We start from the raw sequence: 24,330 nt of genomic DNA on the forward strand, positions 1-24,330 counted from the left end.
TCATGAACTGATTTATCAAGATTTAAAAAATGAAAACCTAAAGGAGATTTTCCAATGCTGAAGAACTCCAGAAAATTACATCGTCTGCTAAATTCAAATGGAAATAAAAAGAACTAAAATACATTTTTATACACCACATGACCAATTCATTTAGGGGGAACAGCTTATTGATTGCTCTTCACATTTATTCATAAAAAAGGAAATAATTTTACCCTTTATTTTATTAAGATAATGCTCTCATAATGATTAAAAAAACTAAACAAATGGCAGCAAGTTCAGCATTCAAGAACTGAAAACTGGTGTACATTAACAATCAAAAAAGCAACAGAGCAGTATTATATTCATATTAATGTGATAAAAGCTGGATGAAGCACATTGAACATACAGAACGCAGGTCCAACTCAACAGGTCTCGTTTAGCAAATCAAGCTGAATGTGCATACCATTTGGTCAGGCTTTATTTGGGACAAATATAAAGATTATTCTGACACTTAATTTTAATTATTATGTGATCGTGGTCCAAGGGTAAAGTAGCTCAGAAATGCAGTTTGGAATAAATCTTAAACGCTTACCAAGGAAACTGCAGATTTGTCTCTCAGATGTTCCGAGAGCTATAAATGGCTGCTTAGTTACACACCCTGGAATTTGAATAGGAATGATTTCAAACAATGTAAAATACTTCCTGAGGAATGGAAATATTAGAAGCTCTATTAAAAGAATCAAAGGGTTTAGAAAATGAGATACATACCTCACAATTTTTTCAATGCACTCAATGCAAAAATTCTTATTGTATCATTATTGTTATGTCTTATATTGCGTTTTTTGCAGACAGGTGGGAAACATCAGTCTTTCAAACTCATGAAAAAGAAAGCAATGCCTGAATTCAGCACAGCTGGAAAACAGGATATGTGTGACAACTGTCCTTTTTCTCACTCAGACAGAAACGCTCCATATACATCCTGGAATGCAGCTTCATTTACATTTTGAATTAGTGAATATAAATTGATTTTTGTGCTTTGCAAACAATAAAACGTGCGGGTATGGGTAGAGCAATGCACATAACATATTACGCCTTGCATATGATTATTCATCTTGATAAATACCAATAAGACTTTCTTATCCTGAGAAAGAATATACCATTTGATTAGTACAGAAGGAAGTTAGCTTACAAACGAAAAGACATCGTGACATTTCATTTTTGGTATAGTATTTCAGACTAATACAATAGACAGTACATGCACATGTGCTGCTAATCTGAATGTAGTGTTTACTACAGTATCATACTGTTGGTAAGCAGCACTAATGGCTCAACGGGTTACTTAAGCTTATTGCTGACCTCCCTATTTAATATGTAGTATTTCAAGCCAAGATCCATCACAGTCGTAACATAACGTGCCCTGATGAGCTTTCAAAACAGTCCTGTAAAAAAAAAGTTGAACCACTGACTGAGTGTGTGCTATAGTGAATAACTCCTATAAGTGTACTATTCTCCACCACTGAAATGCTTCTCCATTTAAGTGTTTCAATTAGGCACTGCTATGAGCAATCTACATGTCTCACTCTTTAAAAATGAGTTCCATTGTTGCACGGCTGTGAATTAAGGTGAAGAACTTGCTCCAAATATCCATCTTGAAGCAAGAACTCAGGGTGGTGGAAGGCACGGGGTCGCAAGGGGGTCCACGCTGTTCCTTAAGACTGATTACAAATCCACAGTCTCAGATCATCCACACTAAGAATTAGTAACTAGATGTAGTCTGTAGTGTTAAGTCACTTGACAGTGAGTTGAAGCATTATTGAGGCAAATGGATTCTGCATTAGTGGCTCCACTGTAGAGGATTTTCTTTGACATATCGATGCCATTTCTGCATACGGTAACTGAACTGGGATCAGTTTAATATGACTCTGTGCTAGGATTAGGCTTAGGTGATATGGTGGGACGTTGCATTCAGGGTAGTTGGTGATCATCTGTTGCATTGGTTTGATAATTCATAAAAGTACATGTGCTCAGGTCTCAAAATACTTGTAGATAGAGGTGACGTAAGTCATAACACTCTGCCAGTCTGGTCTTTCTGTATGGACCATGTCATTGATGTCCTGAAACAGAAAGAGAGAGAGAGTTAGAGTGAAAATGAAGGTGTGTTTGACAGAGGTGCATTATATCACTTAACTAAAAAAAAATTCATAGAGATTTGTGTCATTTTAATAAACTACCATTCAAGAAGTCTGAGGTCAATAATTAAAAAAAAAAATTGTATTCAGCAAGGAATTAAGCAATTGATTAAAAGTGACAGTAACAATTTCTATTTTTAATAAAAGCTGTTCTTTTGAACATTAAAAATAAAAGGAAATGCTTCTTAGGCATCAAATCAGCATGTTAGAATGATTCAGAAAGATCATGTGACACTGAAGAATGAAATTTTAGCTTTGTTATCGTAGAAATAAATATGAAAATATATTACAGTAAAAACAGTTTTAAATTGTAGTAATATTTTAAATAACAATATTAATATTTTCACTATTTTTTTTTTTAAAAAAGATGCAGCCTTAGTGAGGATGACAGACTTAAAAAACAACAAAACCAACATTTGTGGACATCAATAGAGTGCATTAGATCTGCATTAGGTCTTTGTGCATGTTGTTTCAGTGCAAACCGGAGCTCCTGAACATGCTTATGTGTGTGCATGCTACAGACTTGCTGCATCAGCTGGCCTGAATGAGCTGCTGTGCAAAATAGCCATTTAAAACCTCTTACCAGTGTGGACTTGATTCCCACACTTTCTGCTGCTTGGAAGGCCAGGCTGAAATTTCGTCTCTGAAAACGCACATAAATAGAGATTAATGCCAACTAATAAACCAAGATTAACCTAAAAAAAAAAAAAAAAAAACTCATAGACTTGAAAATTGTTATATAAAATAAATGCCACTTGGCTTTGCCATGATCATTATGCAGAACTCAGTAGTGTACTTGCCTTGTCCTGACTGCCGAGCTCTTGATAGGGAATGTGAGCAGGCAGGTATGTGTGAAGGACAGCGCAGAAGGCCAGTCCATCATTCCAGCTGCTGCTGAAGTTGGTGATGTCTATGTTCTGCGTAACAAACAAACAAAAAAATGACATACTACATATAAGCCTGCTAGACTTTGCATTAGCAATAACAAAAAAATTCAGTATTATGAAAATAAAGCTACAGTTCATTTAAAACCACATTAGAGAGGGATTCAACATGATACACCAGGTTTAAGTCATTGCAATTCAGTATGGCACATTCAATGGAACATAACCCCACCATGCAAAATCTACTCTTCTTCCTGTGGTATTAAATAAAGAAGATTTCCGGTTCATAGCTTCGCCCACAACCTCCTTTTGTGTGCAAACTAAGAGCAAACTATTATGTTTCAGATCCATTTCTACAAATGTTTTGACTTCCACTTTTCACCGAAATGTGTGGCAGAAGAGCAGAGAGACTTCATTCTTTAGGGATGAGCAGAGAGTGCTGAAAGGAATTAAGCAGCTTTTTTGTTCCTGTGTTATTTTGACGCTTGAATCTAATACAAAAACATCAAGCCATTTCTCTTCCGTTCAACTGTGATAACCATCAGTTGTGATCACAGATCATAGTTTCACATGTGGGTAAAGTCTTGGTGGTTAAAACAACCAGAAACAGGAGGGGAAAAAAACTACTTCTTAAAATATGTGCAAACAAGCAAGGTAACTGAACTTTTAGCTGCATTTGTATATAATGGATTTGACTTTTCACACGGTGTATCAGAAAGCTACTGAGGATGATGTATTTTAGAATGGAGGGGGAAAAAAAACTATTCACAAATCAATAAAAGATTGACTGGAGACTTTATGTTGCATAAGAAAAATTTTGTCATTTCTAAATAAAAATGCCCTGATGATGCAAATGCCATGAATTTGTTCCCAGAAGTGCTGTTGACGACACTGTTTTGCATCAAGTAAGTGCATTTTAAAGTGCCCGAGAAATCTAGCGGACTTCCTGGTGAGGATCTTGATAAATAGTGACTATGACAACCACACAAGCTTTTCTGGAAGAGATAGACCTTGTTTAAAAAGTAGAAAATAGCTTTTCACTGAAATCTGACTGGGAAAATGATGGATATAACAGGTATGACATGGTCCAGCATTACAGCTATTATTCTGTGGACAAAGATGACATCTGAGATTCGGCAAGAATAAAATAAAACAAGACGGTCCGACATGAAACTGACAGCAGCTAAAAAAAATAATAATAGGAGGACACTGGAAGAACACCACCATATATAAAAATATAACATAATATAAAAATAAAATCTTCAGAATCAAATTCAAAGTAATCCATACTGTTAAAAAAATGTATTGCATGAATGCACTTTAAGTTGCTTTGGATAAAAGGGTCTGCTAAATGCATAAATGTAGATGTAAATCTAGCAATGTGCTTTTTATGGTATTTTTTAATTATTTTAATTATATTAAATAAGTATATTTTTTTAAATATAAGATTTTTTTATAAATAATATAACATATACATTTCTGCTTTATTTAAAACAAACCTGATAACCCTCGGTTTTCTTCTGACACCACCTCAGCAGTGCATTTCTTTTAGAACCACCATATTCACGAGCCAAAGCTGACAGAGGGTCTTTTCGCTCCTCTCTACATGGATAAACAAACCAAAAAAAAAGAGATTATTTTAGCAACCGTGTTATTACCAACTCAGGGGAAGCATTCCAGCATTTTAGATTCATATTATGGAATATCTTGAACTGGTCAAGGTGGATTTTCATTGATGGCGGTGATATTTATATGAGAATCAATACAAAAAATGTGTATGATACAGCATGTGTGTAGGTTGTAGGGCAGATGTGTACCGAAGGCGGCTGCGTGCTGTGGGGTTGACTGAGGCTGTGGGGGAAGAAGAAGAGGACAGGGACAGAGGAGGTGCAGCAGAGCCCATGGCTATCAGAGAGGAAGCCGGGCCTCCATCAGGAGCACTGATATCCCTCTTGGCCTCTTCACTGCTTCTCCGAGACACTAAACAGTGGGGAGAGAAAAAGTTTGATTATCTTTTGGGTAACAGTAGTCCTAATCTTTTGGTGTACTTTAGCTGAAAAAAAAAAAAAAATCATAGCCGTTATAAAAAGACATTAAAATTCACATTCAGAAATTGTGAAATTTAAGAACGGATTAGATTTACTATAACAATGTAACAATGTATAAGTTATAAAAATCCAATGTGTTGTCAGACTTTACGATGCATTATACCATTTATTAAAAAATTATAATGTAACTGAATTATTGTCAGAGCAAATGTTTTGCACCGAATTTTTTTTTTTCTTTTGTGACATTATAAATGTCTTTACTTTTGCATTCGATCAACTTAATGCATTCTTGCTGGATAAAAGTTAACGCCTTTCAAAAAAACCTCTTTATTTATACTTATGAATAAAATATTAAAGCACTGACTAGGAGTGCATTAGTTGAGAATTTATTATAAGCATAGTGTCTGCATTAGTTAGATTTGAAATAGGTCTAAGCGTCACCCGTCTTTGTCGTGTCCATGTTTGAGACTCTCTGAAGAGCTGAAGCGGGACGGCTGCTGTTGGCTGCTCTTAGTAGATGCTCAGCTACAGACAGAGAAAGAGAGAGACATTGTGTCATAATCCAGATCTCAATATCAGTTATCAGTTCATCTGGGAGCTAAATATAGTTCTGGCTGTAATAGGAAATAACTCAATGAAAAAAAAAAAAGATAAATGTTGCAGTCTACAAACACACAATGCTAACTTGACAAATTGACCATAAATCATATGCCGTTACATGTATAATCAAAGGAACCAATCTAATAAAATGAAAGGAGGGGAAAAAGACTCATGATGACAATAGCTGTAAAAAGGTCAAGCTTTTACGTCAAGCAGCCGAACGTAAAAGCCCTATGCCCTCTCTCACATGTTCACAAACACACACTGCCTCCCTCTCCAGCATCAAAACTGTGAAAATGAGTGGGGAGGAGGCATTGAAACCAGAGTATTTTCGCATGAGTTATCACATCTGAGGTCACCATGAGCTCAGTGTTGCTTTTGCAGGGTCATAAACTTCTTGTGTCGGGAAAGCGGACGTCTTTTACTAAGAAACCACCTCCTACCATCCATCCCATTACAACTTCTGGAAAATCTGGGTGCTATGATTCACATTATGCATTTTTGCTTTTGCAGTGGGTCATAACTAAATAAAAAAACGTGGTCATTCATCAGGTCAGGGAGCAGTGGCACAACAGGAGCGCCACATCTTTTGACTAACACATTTAAAAAAAAACACGTTTATTATTAGAAAAGTGTTTTTTTCCTTTTTAAAAAAACAATTGCGTTACAAAGAATAATTCTGAATCAATGAAATATTTTAAGTCAGTGTTCAGAAAAACTGATATAACTACAAATAATGACCATTTGAAAGAGTGAAGGGGAAATGTTGAGGTGTTTGTTACCTGGCATGCTGATGTCTGTGTAACTGGGTCTTTTGTCGGTAAGGGAGGAGAGGGGCTTTGCAGCAGCCATAGAGCCAGTTATGGAGTGTCTCTGTCGGTGATTTACATAAACAGTAGTTAAATCATCTTAATATATCAGCTTGCACATTTTTTCATCAACTGGTCTGATCTGAAAACAAAAGATAACTGTGACTGAAGGTGAGACAGGATTATGAAAGAAAGTCATAAAGAGAGAAATATCTCATAGAATCTACACCACTGAGACAGATTCATATCTTCATTTAAGAGCTCCATATGCGCTTTTCTGCACTACAGGAAACTGGAATAAGACTTAGCACCTGATCCTTGTAAAAGGTCTCTTTCCCTTCATGACTTCTCGACAGGTTACACATTCACGGCTGGATTGTGGTCAGCTTCTGTTAAATCCCATTGCTCTTTTCCCCTACATCAATCAAAAGACTGCAGCTAACCTCTCAGGAGAACATGACTTTAGATCTATTTCCTCTTTGTCTGCTGTCCTTACCTTATCTCTCTTTACCTCAGTAATTTTTTAACCTAATGATCTAATTGATTCCATGATGCGGTGATTAATTTAATTGCCCATTAGATCTGGAGAAATTTGCAGCGCTGCTTCAACGCATCAAATGGTTCACCAAATTCTTTCAAAATGTGGAATAAGAAATGAAATGCCGCTGTGGGTTGCTCGGAGAGGAACAGTTCTTATTTGCCTTTATTTTCTGGTTGGCAAAATTGAGGAAAACAGACAACATTGTGTCTAAAATAACACAATATTAACTTCTTAATGAACTGTTGTATAAGGGCCGTTTCATAGTCAACGCGAGAAACGCGAGCAAGCAACGCGAGCGACGCGCTCCCTTTCATAGGGCCGTTTCATAGTCAACGCATCTGTACGCATACGCGTCCCCGAGTAGGGCTGAAACGATTCCTCGAGTAACTCGAGTTAATCGATTACAAAAAATGATCGAGCCAAATTCCTCTGCCTCGAAGCCTCTTTTAATTTATTTTAAATCTCACGTCAGGTTCTTTCGCAATGCTTGTGACACAGCGAGTTTACGTTACCCACAAAGCGGAAGGAGACACAAGCTCGGAGTCTGAAATCGCATAATGCAAGGAGTCAGCAGTGTTTTGATTTGAGGGCACGGACAAACGTAAAGAGAATGTCGTGGTGTGTGTCCAACTGTCCATTGCAAGATAGAGCTGACATTCCACAACTAGGGCCCTATGATTACCGCGATGCAGAAAACGCGGAGGGAATCGCGGAATCCAGTCATAAAAACGGATTTTACAGTTTAACGCGGAATGGCACGGAATTTGCCAGATTTTGAATGAATTAATCAAAAATAGGTCATTGCAGTTACATCAAATCACGATATGGACTAATATCTGTAAATATTAAGCCGGAACAGTCTATTTAAATATCAATCCTGCATGTTCTGCGTGTCTCTGTTAATGAATGGAGCAGAAGCGCGAGTTCCTTTATCACACACACTGAAACGCGCGTGCTGTCTCACTAAATAAGCCAACTGCTCTGACAGTCACTTCATGAGCATTTGACCATTTGATTTGAGAGTAAAACTAGCGTCACATCACACACAGAACTGTAAAGGTAAGTCAAGCCGTCAAAATAGCTGTAGCTGTTTTTTAAGGTTTAATCACACAACATTTCTTTCATGTTTTATTTTTAATAGTAAATCCCCTTTGTTTACCAAAAAGTTAAGTTTGCTTAATTTTTAATAATTAAAAGATAAATTAAATGAATGTTTTATGTGTTTAATGTTTAATGTGCATCTCAGAAAATGCTTTATTTTAAACCCCAACTGAATGGCACTTAAATGCACTTAATTCATCTGTCAACTTTATTGTCATTGTTCACAGTACAAGTACAGACAGAGAAACAATTGGTAATAATTAAATGTTTATTTTTGATGTATGCATTGCATTTTATGCATTTAAAATGAAAAAAAAAATTATAAAAAAGGAAACTTAGTTGTTCATTTTAAGAGACCCAGGAGTCTTATTTTCTCTTGCATAATTAATATTGCACTTTAATTAAGCAAAAACACATTTTATCCGATTACTCGATTACTCGATGGAATTTTTGGTAGAATACTCTATTACTAAAATATTCGATAGCTACAGCCCTATCCCCGAGGCTACACATCGTTACGCTTCGGCCGCCATTATGCGTCCAAATGTGTGGTCCTAGTTTTTGATACGCGACGCGCCGATTCACGCAATACTACGCGTTGTCGGTGGGGGCGACATTGCAAGTATTGTACATTAATTCAAGTATATTGTGTTTACAGAAGAAGGTTTGAATACAATGGCAGGCGAAGAGGAAAAATTATGCTAACTTATACGTATTCATCCACATTTATACGATAGTTCATCAGCAACAGAATACACTCCTCTTCAGCTGCCATTGTGATCTGAATATCATACGACCCGACTCTACTAATATCACCCAACTCTACTACCCCCTGTTGCATGAGCGGTGTATTGCATACACGCATCACCCGTGAAGCTTGCGAGACACAATCTCAAATGGGCTTTTTGCCCCATATCTTGAATTTTAGGGATACATGTCACATTATTCTACTAATGGTCAAAATGTTTTCATTTGTCCTTTAGTTAGCAAGCAAAGAGCTCAGCCTACTAGCTTAGCACTAACCGGTTAAGTAAAGCTTTTCTGACTACTTAGGAAGGGAGATGTTTAATTTTGATATCTTTGTGTTATAGTTAGTCTCTTAGCTTTCTAGTTTAGCATAGCACAAAATTAAGAATGCAATTTTGATAAGCTAGAAACAAAATTGTCACAACAAACTTATTTGTATTTTCAGTTAGTCACCAGTTTACAAGTTAACACCTTATCCTACTAGCTTAGTATAGTGCAAAATGGTTAAGAATGCTTGTTTGATGAACTACAAAAAATTTAACATTTCCCTTCTTCTGTTAGTCTTCGGTTAACAATCTAACAGCTTAGCTTACTAGCTTGGCATAGCAACAACTGCTTAAAGGGATAGTTCAAGAACGGGTCAATCTTTCATTCATTATCTGGCTCGTCTCGGTGTTCATCTTCAGTTCTCTCTCCACAGCAGTTCAGTGAGTGTACTATTTGAGTAAATTAATTACTCCTGGATACTCTTCTTACGTGTTTGGAACGACATGAGGGTGAGTCATGACATAATTTTCCTTTTTGGGTGAACTATCCCTTTAAGAACTCTTTTGACCAGCTAGAAGAAAAATGTCAGAACAAATTTAATATTTCCAGTGATGTGTTATTTTAGTTTACAAGCTAACAGCTTAGCCTACTAGCCTGGCATGAGGTTAAATTGTTATGAAAGCTCTTGTGATGAGCTAAAAAATGGAACATTTTTCTTTATTTGTGGGTTTAGTTGGCCTTCAGATAACTTAAGCCAAGTTGACAGCTTAGCTTACAGACCAAAACTCAGTTTCACAACCAGACAGAATCAGCAGTTGCGGTTGCACTAGGAATAAAATGTAAAAGGAAATGGAACCATCCCACAATGGACATTCCGTAGATATCATGAATGAGTCAATCCTGTGAGAAATGTCAAGAGGCCCAAAAGAGGCGGAAGTGCTGCTATCTAACAGGCTTCCAAGATTCAACAAGCAGGAAAAGAGCCTGAATGCTACTGTTTGACCTTCACAATGAAAATAAGTCGCTCTGCATCACTGTGAAGATGTGTTATGTGTCACTGTGTAACTCTGAGATACCTGCATGGGTGAGACAGCAGCAGCAGGTGGGGTCTTCATAGGGCTGGGACTGAGAGGTGTGCGAGGTAAAGGGGCGCTCGTAGTTGTGCTTGCAGCAGCAGCGGCTGCAGCAGCGACTGCACTAGCATTAGCTCCAGGACCTGAGACAACACCAAAATAGAATAAAATAAACCTTTTGAGACCATAAAAGATGCTCCATAAATGACACGAAGATAAAACCAGCCATTTAACAATAAAAAAAAGAGGTACCCTGTGAGGCACTGTCAAAGCTTTTGATGAGGGTTTTAACGGTGGGTGATGGCTCGGAGGATGTGGAGGGGCGTCGACTCAGTCCCATGCCCTGCCTGAGCGCAGCCAGGTCCCTCTCAACAGCGTTCATGTAGTTATATACACGTCCACGCTCCTCGTCCTGCCTTTGAGACAGTACAGAGTCAGATTTTAAACATGGATACTCCGTCTCCTCATAGGCAGGAAACTCTTTATTAAATTGAAATGATTATGTGACCCTCATCTGCTACACTGATTTAATTAAACTCAAACAAAGGGTCTCTCAGATCATTCCTGTAAAAATATGCCACCAAAACTGGCCTAAACAGTAGCATGTAATATAAGGTGTCTTCTAAGATAATCCAAAAATGTACTAGTTAAAAACAAGTAACTTTACCACCACCACCACCCAAAAAAAAAAAGAGGATCAAGTTTTGCTTGTCAAGCGTTTCACAGTCTGGCAGTATAACACTAACACTTACTTGCGGTTTTTAACTTCATCTAGTTCTTTGCTCAACTTCTCGTTCTTTTCTTGGGCTTCTTGTAGGCGGCGGCGTAGGTCACCGATCTCCTCTTGAGCTTCTGATTTGATGTCATTAGCAATGACCACAGCAGTCTGCAGATCTGCCTGGAACTGACGCCACTCTGCAGACTCTTCCTGGATATACGTGAATGCACAAGCACAGAGGCACAGGTTTAGTAAGAATAACTTAAGGCATACAGTAACCCACTTAAGACCACAGGCACCTAAACATGCTGAATTATCTCCCACTGGGATGATGCTAGATGTATAAAACAAACAAACAAACAAACAAACTGGCAGATAACCATAAGGACAGAAATTCTGACCAATTTTGACAAAGACAAAGGCCGGGACAGTAGTGGGTTAAGAAAAACATTAATTCATAAACATAAAAAGTGGTGAAATCCTCGGTAAGAAATTAAGATTGTCCTGCGGTTTTATCCTGACATTACACTCAAAATCTGAAAACATTCTTTCAAACGATTTCTTTTTATTCTCTCTGTGAAAGCTGGGTCCTCAGAAGACTTCATGAACCACTGCCCCTGCCCTCACTCACCCTGAGTTTGCGGTGCAGTATCTTTATCTCTCTCTCCATGTCATGTTTCTGATCCTGAAGCTTTTTCATCGAATCTGCCGGGAGACCGGAAAGAGAGCAAGGGAGCATGTGAAATGAGGGCATACAGGGTTCACAAGGGGGACATAAAAGAAACACACTGTAGCAACAGTGATTATGTAATCTACTTCTTAATGTCACCTCAAAGGATAAAAGGTGACAAGTAAATAAAATACATTTTCTCTCCTTGGGATTTCCAATGATATTTGTGATCTGTAGCAGTCAAGTGATGGTTAAAAAAAATAAAAAAAACATTAATTCACTACTGCTTTGTACTAATAACACAGTAAGTAAACCACATTCTTGAGCAACTGGCACCACCATGTGGTTGCAGAAGGAAGATACACCAATTAGAGCCTCTTTTCATGTTGAACATAGCATGTACCTGGACCTCCAACAACCAGATTCACATTCTCTGATCCATTTTGCACAAAACTGGGAGGTAGGATGCACAAGTTGTTTTTTAATCAGTCTGCAGCTAAACAAAATCATCTTTATAAGGTAGCAGTGTTTCAGACAAAAATTAGGACTCCAACATCTACATTCCCAACAATTTCTTCTGTTTACTACTTTTCATGGACACTTTAAAACCCTGTCCAAAAAAATTGTATCATCTGTTTTACATTTACCTGCCCATAAATGGCTTGTAAAATTGAATGATTTGGTTGATTTTGACAGGCTCTTCAAATGCAAGTGGATCAGATTTCATTCTGCGACACTTTCTTGAACAGTTCAGCATAAAGTAAATTTGTTTAGGACAGGAACTCCCGATCCTGTGTCTGGAGATCTACTTTCCTGCAAAGTTTAGCTCCGACCAAATCAAATACACCTATACCAGCTAATCTTCATCTTCAGAAACACTTCATAATTACAAACAGGTGCATTACTGAACTCCTCAGGAAAGCAGATCTCCAGGTAGAGGATTGGGAATCCCTGGATAAACATTTGTACAGAATGTGGCAAATCAAACTCACTCTCTAGGTCGCTGATGATGAGGTTGTCATGAAGTTTGACGGCTCGGTGCTGCTCCACTTCATCTTCCAGCTCAAAAATGCTCTCCTTCATGTCCCCAATCTCCGTCTCCTTTTCCTGCAGGTCCTTACGCTGCTTCTCTAGAGCCCTCTTCTGTTCAGCTAACTCTTTCTGCACCTCGCTTTGGAAGTCCCTGTACTCGGAGTCAAGCTGGACATCCACAAACAGAAACAAGGAGTACTCAGATAGGCTCCTAACTAGTGTTGCTTTCATCAACGAACTTTGTCACGTGACGAAAATGAAACGAGATGCAACATAAATGCTGGTCATGTGACAATGACTATAATCAAATGTAAAATGCAATATTGTTGACGAATAAAAATATTCTATACAAATATATTATAAGAGACAACAACGTTAAAACAAAACGTTCTAACATTATTTTGTCTTGTTAAGTCACGTTATTATTATTATTTTGCAGTATTTCTGTTTCTTGTGTTTCACTTCAAGGGCTTCATCAGGTCACACTGCGCAGATAAGATAACCTTGTTTGAAATGGGTTTAAATGGGCTAAAATTAATTACAATTTTGGTATTAATTTAGGTACTTATACTATATTGACTGGGTTAAATAGAATTGCCTTACTAAAAAGAGACTAAAATACAATTTTCATTGAATAAAACTAGACTAATTGTAATCAGTTTTTGTCGACTAAAACCAGATGAAAATATTCATGGATAATTCTGACTAAAATAGGACTAAAATGATCAGACTTTTAGTTGATTGAAACTTGACTAGACTTCAAAGAGTATGAACATGACTAAAACTAATAAAAACTAAAACGACAGCTTCACACAAAGACTAGACTAAAACAAATGCTTTAAAATTAAGTGCTTAAGCTCACCTTGTTCATGGAGTCCTGCAGACATGCCACCTCATTGCGAGCATGGCTCAAATCGTCCTGTAGTTTGGCAGCTTTGGCTTCAGCTTCTTCCTTGTCCAGTCTAACCCCTTCCAGGAGCTGGTGGATGTCGCTCTTATCTCCGGCATTGTGGATGGAGTAAAGCTCTGCAACCTTTTGCCTCTCCTGCTCAAGTAACACCCGACAGCGGCTCAGCTCAGTCTGGTCGTTGCTGACCGCAGCTTTACACTCCTCCAGAACTGCCGCCATGCCGGCCCGCTCCTGCCTTTCCACCTCTAGAAGTCTCTCCATGTGATGGTTGCGCTCCTTCAGTGCTGCGATCACATTCTGAGCCTCTGCATTATCCTGCTCAGCCATTTTTAGAGTATTGCTCAGATGTTGCTGCACACCCAAGAGCTGCTCACGCTCAAAACTAGCATTTTCTGCAAGCTCCACGTAGCGTTGCTCCAGCTCCAGGTATCGGCCACTCTTGATGTCTTCGTCTACTGAGTAGGTCACGCCGTGCTCGTCCAGGAGGGAGCAGAAGTACTCGATCTGACGGCCACAGTGCTCCAGTTTGTCACTCTGTTGGCAGAGGGAGTCCATAAGCAGGACCTTTTCCTCTCCCAGGCGTTCATTTTCACCATTTAGTTCCTGCGTGATCTGTTGCAGGTCACCCAGTTCCTGTAGAGTCGCTTGGAGCTCCTCAGCCGTGCTGTGTTGGTTCTCCTCCATCTGGTGAATGCGCTCTGTAAGGCACGCCACTGACACCTCGCTGGTGTTTCCGCTGCTCCCCTTCCGAGAGGAATTGCGACATGCTGGAGCGCCACCTTCAGACTCAGAGGACGATGAGGAGCCGCAGCCTGACGGAGCATCCAAAGCATCGTCACTGGAGGTCACCGCTTGGTAGACCTCACTGGACTCGCTGTCCAGGTTGTCCATTGAGCCACTTCGCTGGCCTCCCGTAAGGAGGTCCTCCATGGAGCCTGGTGCGGATCCCTCCACAGAGGAGGCCGCAGTAGCACAGTCTCCATGACCTCCAGTACCTCCAGTGGAGGCAAGTTCAGTACTGGCGGAGGGAAAGCCAAAGATTTGATTGATTTTCTCAGCCCCATCCAGTCTTTGCTCCAGGGAAAAGCCAAGAGCATTGAGGCGGTCCTTTAGCATACGGTTTTCATTCTTAAGCAGGTTGAGCTCCCCACGGATGGCCTGGTTCTGCTCTTGCAGGAGCAGCAACGTCGACTCCACATCTGCAGCTGTGATCACTGCAGCCGCCTCCCTCTCGGGTGGCCTCTCGTCCTCCTCCTCTTCCTAGGAGCAACATAACATCATGGTAAAGGCTTTTAATCTAAAGTAGTAGTTTTAGTAGTATTTCACATTACAGATGCACCAACACTATTCACAGGTACTTGTCTCACCACGTAAATACTTAAACTCACCATCCACATCCTACCTTCCCCAAGTATGATTATATGGTTGACCAAATTATGACTATGACTTTTTAAAAACTACAGAGATATACTTTATTCAATCCAATATGGAGGCCCATTTTCACCTCAGAGTAAAAAAAAAATTATATAATTAAAACGGTAACTATGGCTTTACATTTCATAAAATGACTATCTCACAATGTGACTTGCATCCATTATTTTAAACTTAAGCACACAAATACCTTTTTTATTTATTTCTTCTCTGAGGCAGAAATTGGATTCCATATCTATTGAATTGCTATAGAAAACAAAGCACGCATTGGATTACCTAAAAAATTGTTTTTATTTTGTTCAATGTATTTTGGAAAAAAACATTTTATTTTCAATTAGAGTAGTACTTAATTTAGTCTGAATTCATTTTTTTCCTGAATTGCCATGTTGCTGCTGAATTTACCACAGAACATTATTTAAAGTCTGAATTTAATTATAGTAAAATATTATGTTACAACCACAGTCTTGTTTTGTTCAGGTGTTTATTCATAAAACAAAAAAAAACAGAATTATGTAGGACATAACATTATAATGTGAATTTGACCTAACCTCGGGCAGTCCCAGTTGAACCCTCATGTCCCTCAGCTCACCCCGTAGCTGAAGGATTTCCACGTCTTTGCTCTTGGCCAGACCTAACAGATTTTTGACTTTGGCCTCCAGGGCCACTTTATCACTTAGCTGTCCGTCAGACTTTGATTTGCTCATGCGGCTCTCCGAGTCTGAGGTTTGGGCCAGTCCACGGGAATGCCTGGGCTGGGCTCGATCAGAAGCACCAGTGGATGACTGCTTCTTACTGCTGGAGTTTCTTGAGTTTCGCAAACGATCACGTGAGGAGTTCGACTCCTTGGAGGCCGTGGATGATGCCCGTTTGCCAGATGGACCTTGTGGAGAAATAATGTCAAATACGAGAACAAATAAACAAAACAATTCACCTCCAAATGCTGAAACTTCAGTAGTCTAGACAATGTTAAATAGTTATTTGGTTACTGGTTAAATTAAACGAAACTTTGAAATACCTGAGGAGGTCTTGATCTTTGTGTCAAGGTTATTAGTGTTTGTTCCACAGGACGTTGAGTGAGTAGAGGTTGACTTCTTGCCCTTGGCAGCACTGCTGTTTGTCCCTGCACTGCTCCCAGCCATAGCAGCTAGAAGATCATCACTACTTTTGACCTGGTGAATCAAAGATCAACAATTCAACAGAAAAGCAACAATAACTGAGTGACTTAAATATTAGTTTAAATTGTTGATCTGCACAAGAGAATGATGTTACCTTGGAGAGCGGAGCTGTGGTAGGGCTCTTTACAGCACTTTTGCCAGCAGAGTTTCCAGCTATCACTGCGTCACCTTTACTTCCTCCACTTGCTGCCTTATTCCCCACTGGCCTTCCTGCTTTCTTCATACTGCGCTCGCTCCTGGTGATGCATCTACCCCTGAGTCTGTAAAGATGAAGAGAACACAAGTTACAATTTATGGATTCTGTGACTAATTTGAACTAAATTAACTGAATGCATAACCATACTGAAATCATAAAAAAATAGATATAAATAAAAGGCTGAAATTCTTGGAAGTAATATTGGCGTATGAATAAGACGCAGTGAAGCAGTAATTTTAAAATATAACATTTGAAAATTTTGTGCCAGCCAAATAAATTTTGCCAGAAATAACCAACATTTAAAAAGGCAAAACAAGATATTACATCACAAAGAGGACACTCATGACTGTCAGGAAGTCTTTTTTGGTTCATAAATGATGTTATATTAATATTAATTATATTATTAATTATATTACCCTAGAAATACATTAAAAACTTGCTATTTTTAAAAACAATTTACATTGAATTCTTTTTTAAACATGTTTAATGATATCAATAGTCTATTACAATAAGAAAAGGAAACTAAATAAAATAACCTATAATATATGTTTTTATATCTTTAAAAAAAAAATCCCTAAAACTATTTTAAATATTACATATCTCAAAACTTTTCAGAAAGTTTTATAAATGTTTTTCAGTACATTTGACAAATATTAATACACAGAAATAAAAAAAGATTAATTTGCATCTGGGACATTTTAAGCATTTTAAGATTTTTATGTAAATTCTAGATGATCTATAATGTGGATTAAGATTTACTGTTTTTTTATTGTTATTATTCTTGAAAAGTGAAAAAAAAAAAATAGAAAGAAAAGAAAGACGGTTTAAAAGTCTTGGAAGTTTTCAGAAGGAAATTGAGTCCATTTCTGTTCACTTCCACCTGGGGGCAGAAGGTACTAAAATAACAGCTGAAGAGCAGTTGAACCACTGGGTTAAAGGCTAAAAGCAAAGAACATGTCTTTCCCAAGGCAAGTTTAGCAGAAACAGCATGTGGGCAAATCTAACATGATGCTGACTTTTCACTGAAGCTCTGATTGACTGTAATGACAAGGATGCGGCTCACATTCTCCTAGTGTATAAAAAAGCAACTGAACTAGGCGTATCACCATGAGTTCATACAAGAGCTTGCCGTCTGTCTGCTGGGGTGTTGCTCTCTACTGTTTATGCTGCTGAAAAACAGTGCCTTAAAAGGCAGCAAAATCCTGGATGTGTTCAAGACAGGATCAACAAAACAATACCAGAGCTGCCCATCTGCACAACAGGAAAACCTTCAACTTATTTTATCACTTTATATTTTATAGACAAATTCCAACTGAAGGGTGAAAGCATGAGATCAGACTCGTGCGGTTCAAAGAAACAGATTGCAAGTAATGAGAGGGCAACAAGCTAGGCTAATAATTCTGGGCATCGCACACTAATAGTGCCTGGAGATCAGAGCTATTAGATTCTATCATGGAAAGAACATCTGAAGAGCATTAATGGAGCCTCATTAGATCTTCAGAGCAAACCACACCACAAACAAACGGCACAAATAGGTCACAGCAAAACAAAGGACACAACATTCATGAAAACTGAAGTTCATCCATAAATTCTGTTATCATTTACTAATCCTCATGTAGCTTCAAAACCATATGCCTTTATGGTGTAGAGTACAAAATAAACTCAGAAAACTGTACTGTTGTTCGCTCTTTTCCATCCAGTTGTAATGGAGTCTGATGATTTCAAGTGTAATGAATAGTTTAATGAAACGTTTTCAATTAATCTGCTGAACTGATTCTTTCACTCACTCATCAATGATTTGGTAAAGGCATTTAAAAGCCAATTCAGTGATTGCAACAGGTACATTGAAAACAAGACAATAATTGTTTATTTTTCCATGTTTTTTACATGCCACCTTTCCATTAAAAATGTTTTAGAATACTGAGAATAGTGGGATTATTCTGTCGTATTGTAGCAGTATATCATGGTATACTATATTAGCCCGCTTTAAAAAGCAAGACTTCTGAAAGCCTGCAAATACAAAAGCATCTTGAAGCAATAACAGTTCAGTGAATCAGTGAATAATGACTTTGATTTCAATCTGCTTGTCACATAAAGCTTTCATATGGCTTCCAAATACTTGAAGAAGCATCATAAAAGTGCAATATATTCTGTCCTTTATGAATCTCAAAAACTCGTCCTCGTCCACTGTAAGAGCTTAAAAAAAAAAGAGCAGTCTTCAAAATATCTTCTTACGTGTTCTGCAGAATAAATAGTCATACAGATTAAGAATAACATGAGTATGACTAAACGATGACTGAACTTCAATATAATAATAATATGCAAAATTACCCAACAACTTTTAATTTTGAGCAAAAACTGAAAAAGAGAAAATAGGTTTCGTTTTGCCAAATAGACAGTATTTTCCGATATGTGTTGGACAGATATTATGAATCACGACTTCCAAATTTCTAACCCAGTCCTCTGGACTTGTTTCTGGATGGTGGAAATCTTTCCAGATCATTCATTTAATAGATCCCAATTGTCCTCTCGAGCCTGCTCTTAGGAAGGCAAAGGGCCCGTTCCTCCTGTCTCTCAATGGAAGAGAAAATAAGGCCTAATATCTTACAGCTGTTGTGAGGCAGGGGGTGGGGGTACGTGGGAGAATGTTTGCTCATTTCCAATCTACAGACCCCCCAATGGAAAAAAACTTCAGCACACATTCCCTTAAAGGGAGAGGCTTGGAGCATGACGCCAGGACAGATCTTCTTCAGAACCATCCTGAAAGAAACACTGCATGAGTCTTCCAGAAGTGATAACTAAACACGCAAACATAAATAGCTTATGTGAAGTAAAACATTTATTGGTAAATAAATGCAAAATACATACAATTAATAACAAACATGCCCAATATTGCAACAAAAAATATATATAGAAATACACTGCATACGAACTACATGCATAAAAAACTTTTTATATTAAGTGTAGTCCTGACATGCATCCAAAATGAGCTGGGATGAAGTCAATCAAAACACCCGTCCTGGCATACAAGAAAATTAACAGACAATCATCTACTCACCTTTTAGACCCATATCAAATGTGACTTCTCACACCCTTCACATGACAACAAGACTAAGCACTTCACTGTTTCCACACCCAGCTTCCACTACAGAACGGTAGTATCCCACCCTATCTTCAGGCACTGAATTAAGACTCACTTCTTTTAACAATAACTGGATTAATTGTGACCGGGAAAATACTGTGTTGACTTGTTGATGCATTTTATTTGCATTAGTTCATCCTTTTTTCTCAGCAGTTAATTTCCTGAAGTACATGCTTGCCATCTGTTGACCACGGCGGTATCACACATGTGAAACTAAAGCACATTGCACAGGCTGCACATAGATAAAGTGATGTGGGGATTTAAATAAAATAAAGATGAATGTTAAACATGCATTTAACTATGTATGATTTTTTAAAGTCAGCATTAAAAATCTAATTTTTTTCCACATCGTGAGGTATGTCTGAGTAAAACGGCTTATCAAACAAGAAAAGACTTAACTTTGCCCATCAGGAATGGTGATTTAAAAAACTTGCCCATTGTGACTAGAATGAATGAACATCTACCACCAGCTGAATGTGGGTACTGTGAGTACTGTTCAAAAGTTTGGGATCAGTAAAGTTTTTTCTAAAAAGAGTATCTTAAGAAAAAAATCTCTTTAAAAAAAGGCCCGAGTGCTGATACAGTATGGCTCCCAAATTGGAGCATTAAGAAGTGCTGACAGAGACTCAACACTAACACTATCCAGCACCATGCCCTTAAATATGAGTCATGGGAGAGACGTTCACACACATATACAGAGAAACAGATGCCCGGTTTCACACTCCTCTGTAGAGTGTATCACATTCTGATAGCAAAATACATCTATCAACTGGTAGGCCAAGGCTTCAAGGCCTCAATGCAAAAAAGGAAACATATGTGCAGCTAGAGTTTTTTTCCTACGCTCTCTTTACCTCTTGACCGTGACTTTGTTTGCTGTCAGGAACGTGCAGGATGAGGTCACATTATGAGGTGTGTGCACTGCATGCATGTGTAACGCTCACACATGACTTATTACTACAGTGAGGTCATCATAACACTGTTGACCCTGCCTAATTAAAAAGACACACATGACATGAACTGAGACTCCTCACTCTTCTGAATAATAACCGGGTTTTGATACCCAACTCGGATAATTACATTTGCCTTGATTTACATAAAAAACAGTTTCGGCCCTTTAGAAACTAGGCACTCTCAGCCAAACTGGACAATAAAAGGTGTCAATGTGCTGAGAATGGACTCCTATGTCTATTTTTGTTTGGATTCTTTGTTCTTTCTCTTTGGAAATGCATGTCTCAGTGGAGTACGTGATGGGAGTAAATGGGATGGCACTATTTGTTTAGCGCACTTCATCAGAGCGCGATGGGGGTCCTGGAGTCCTGCCCGGTGTGGTCAGACCGATTGTGTTTGGGTAGCCTCTTGGAAAAAGTGAGGGGGAATATGCTGTGGTGCTTAATGTGGTGAAGAGTCAAAATAATAAACAATATTTTTATTCTGTGAGTCACTGATGCTAGTACTTCAAAGCAGAAAAAAAAATCACATTCACATTTTTTTAAGAAATGTATTAAGCCTTGTTTGACTGCCCCAAAAAACTCGCTGAACAAAAATCCTGCCCCTCATGAATATTAAACGTGAAACACAAATGACAAGAGGTTCCCTGGATGCTGTATCTCTCAAGTTTCACAACTGTCCGTAAAATACAATGGAAATGACTATTTGTTCTTAGTTCTACTAGAGAACTTGCTTTCACTGTTCTGAATGGCTGTGATTCAGCAGCATTTTTTGCTTTTAGTGTGAACAGACTGATTATTGTCCAGTATAGCGTAATTTTAAGCAAAATTTGCATTTCCAGATAGCATTTTGAGCACTGCTGAGGAAATTCTCAAACAGCTCTTATTGGTCATTGTGTTTACACGCTTAACAGATATGCCTGTGATTGGCTACAATGATCATCACTTCATGCTCTTCACTGAGCGCTTGCACACAGTGACAGGAGCTTTAGAAAGCCACGTCTATCAGTGGCTCCATCTATGAGCAGCTACATTAGGGATCCGCTGATTGATGCTGCTTTCAAACTCCTCCCACTGTGAAAACTGATTGGTCCAAAACCCTGCTCAACATCACAGTACAGTACAACAACAAATATGTCTTTCACTGTTCTGATAGCTTGTCATTGTGTTATGTTTCAGGGCTTTTTCGTTTTTAGTGCTAACAAAATTTTTTGCTAAAGTAGTCACCTAAAAATTACAAAAAAAAATTAGTTACATCATGTCTGGTTAGGACTGCTTCCATTTCAGAAGTTTGAGGTCTGGTCTGGTAAGGTCTGGTAAGGTTCTTTTAATAGTTTTTATTTATTTCTGTATTTTTAAATTCTCTTATGCTCATGAATGCTGCATTTACTTGATAAAAAATACACAGTAAAAACAGAAATATTGTGAAATATTATTACAATTTAAAATAACTGTTTTCTACTTAAATATTTTTAAAAATATACTTTATTCCTGAATTTCAGCTGCCATTGCTCCAGTCTTCAGAAATAATTCTAATATGCTGATTTGATTTGATCTAATATGCTGAAACATTTCTGATTATTATCAAAGCTAAAAACAGTTTTGCTTCTTATTGTAAAAACCTATTACTGTCATGTTTTTTCAGGATGAATAAAGTTTAAAAGGACAGCTTTTATTTGAAATATAAATAATTTGTAACATTATAGATGTATTTACAGTCACTTTTAAATTGAATGTGCCCTTAGCCCCTTACTGCATAAAAGTATTATACTGGTGAGCATATATTACATTTAATTTATATCTTAATAGTTTAAAACTTCTGAACAGTGAAGTACAATATAATTATTTTTATAAAAAATAAAACGGAGATAATTTATTGACAGTTCAGCCCTTGTAATACCACTTAAATTTGTATCCAATATGCTACTCCAGCTGCATCTGAACAACATCTTGCTCCATCAAAACACATCTGCAAATCACACATCTGTTGGCAATCTTCAAACGCATTAAAATTAGTGAGCCCTTCCTTTAGTTGTGTTAGCATCCAAAATGCCAAACATTTCAAATTCATATTCACAGATATTTCTGGAAAAGAAGTAACAAGAGGGCCACCTTTTTCCCCACACACACTTTGAATCATCTCAGCAGGACTTGAGTATTTCTATACGTGAAGCCATACACTCCTCGCAACAGAAACCCTGCCTCTGCTTCAGCTCTAGGAATGCGTTTTGTTTGAAAGCCTTTTTGGTGGTTTATTAGATCTTGAGGATGGCCTCCAAGAACTTTTTCGCTAGGGATGACTGTCCTGCTGAAGCCAAGGATCGCGAGCAGGCCAAACAGGCTGTAACTCTTATTGCATAAGTCCTGTTCCCTGAACACTGCATTTGTGATAAATAGTTTAAGACCATTTTTCCACAAACAGAAAAAGGAGAAAGTAAAGGAAAATGTCTTGCTCTGCATCAAAATCGCTCTGAGGTTTTTTTTTTTTTACCTCAACACGTCTAGAAGCTCCTGATTTTATTCTGGCCTTTTTCACACAGTCTGCATCAATTAATCTAAGAATATATGTAAACAGACAGTCTGTTTCCAACTACGACAATTAATCCTCTGGTGGTTTTCTGTCATTTTAGACAGAAGAAAAAAAATAAATTACATTTTGAATTTAACTTTTTTTATTATTATTATTATTGTAAAGGTACAAATCTTGGTGACTTGGCACTTGCAATATGAACATATAATCGTGGATTGATTGGAAAAGACAAAATGGTATTAAAAAAGTAATCTGTGAACTCTGATACAGGAAATACAGTCTCCCAAATCCATAAAATGGACAAGATCCTAATTTGACACATGACTGTGTGTCGAAACATAAGGAGCAGCCTACCTAGACAGCATTCCTGACCATCCCAGACAAACGTGTAGTAGCAAAAAAGCTCCCTAGGTAAGCAGCTTACTAGGTTTTGAAACTACCTGTATGTTTATTAAATAAAGAGAATTAGTGTTTTAAATCAGAAGGAAACTACTTATAGTAGAAACATTTCAGTGTACCTTTAGCTAGAACCCATAATTTATTTCTCAGGTGACGTTAACGTTAACTTAATCAGATATTGATTGACATGAGTGACCTATCAGGGTTTGACTGTCCAGTTCGCGACCTAACCACCATCTCAAAGTTACAATGTTCAGAATAACATGAAAAACACAAAATCCGACTAAACACAAAAATATCACCAATTTACGCACTCTGCGACATGGTCTTTCATCACTCCAGTGTTTGTCACAGCGCGGTTGTGAGTTTACAGGCTAACCGCTAATGCTAACAGGATGTGCTACATGAGCAGGATGCGAGGTGAAATAAATGTCTCATTTATTACCTTGGCTCCCTCCTTTCGGTCTGTATAAGCGCCCGTCAGGGTAGGCGACCTCCTGGGTCGTATTCAAAAGTAGATAACAATGGGTTTTCCGGAGTTTTAGGTTGTGTGGCATCGTTTCTGAGCGGCAGATAGCCGTCTCATGCTACACTGACGGCTGGCCACTGTGCAAACAGCGTAACTGACAGACTACAGACAAACACACAGTCGATCACATCACCGCTCGCTCGCTCTGCGCCCGCCTACCACATGTTTCCACAGTACAGCTGTGTGTGCAGCATCAAATATTCATTATGTTAGCTGAAAACAACAACTTTTTTATTAATATTAGAATTAAACGTATTTTAAAAGCGTATAGCGAGTTATAATTTAAAATATGTTTTAAAACTAACGTTACCTGTATTAACGTGTCATACATTTTAAAATCTACAGTATGCCTAGTAGTCTATGAGTTATGCACGCAGATTATAAAACTGATGAAAAACGATCCTCCTCTAGCC

The 24,330-nt window shown here is 38.0% G+C and overlaps 1 protein-coding gene across 1 annotated transcript; it reads right to left on the reverse strand.

Annotated features, from left to right (window-relative positions):
* Positions 1–203: 203 nt before the first annotated feature.
* LOC128018532 (cytospin-A) lies at positions 204–24,076 on the reverse strand. Its single transcript, XM_052604095.1, has 17 exons — positions 23,834–24,076; positions 16,269–16,434; positions 16,015–16,168; positions 15,548–15,879; positions 13,521–14,828; positions 12,619–12,826; positions 11,588–11,661; positions 10,991–11,166; positions 10,491–10,654; positions 10,242–10,381; positions 6,483–6,573; positions 5,542–5,625; positions 4,870–5,032; positions 4,552–4,654; positions 2,969–3,085; positions 2,752–2,811; positions 204–2,093 (listed from the first exon to the last, which is right to left on the reverse strand). The coding sequence occupies exons 2-17, from the start codon at positions 16,395–16,397 to the stop codon at positions 2,004–2,006; spliced, it is 3,393 nt and encodes a 1,130-aa protein (XP_052460055.1). The 5' UTR covers positions 16,398–16,434; positions 23,834–24,076; the 3' UTR covers positions 204–2,003.
* Positions 24,077–24,330: the final 254 nt, after the last annotated feature.

Source organism: Carassius gibelio, chromosome A8, assembly GCF_023724105.1.
Source record: "Carassius gibelio isolate Cgi1373 ecotype wild population from Czech Republic chromosome A8, carGib1.2-hapl.c, whole genome shotgun sequence".
Lineage (NCBI taxonomy): Eukaryota > Metazoa > Chordata > Actinopteri > Cypriniformes > Cyprinidae > Carassius > Carassius gibelio.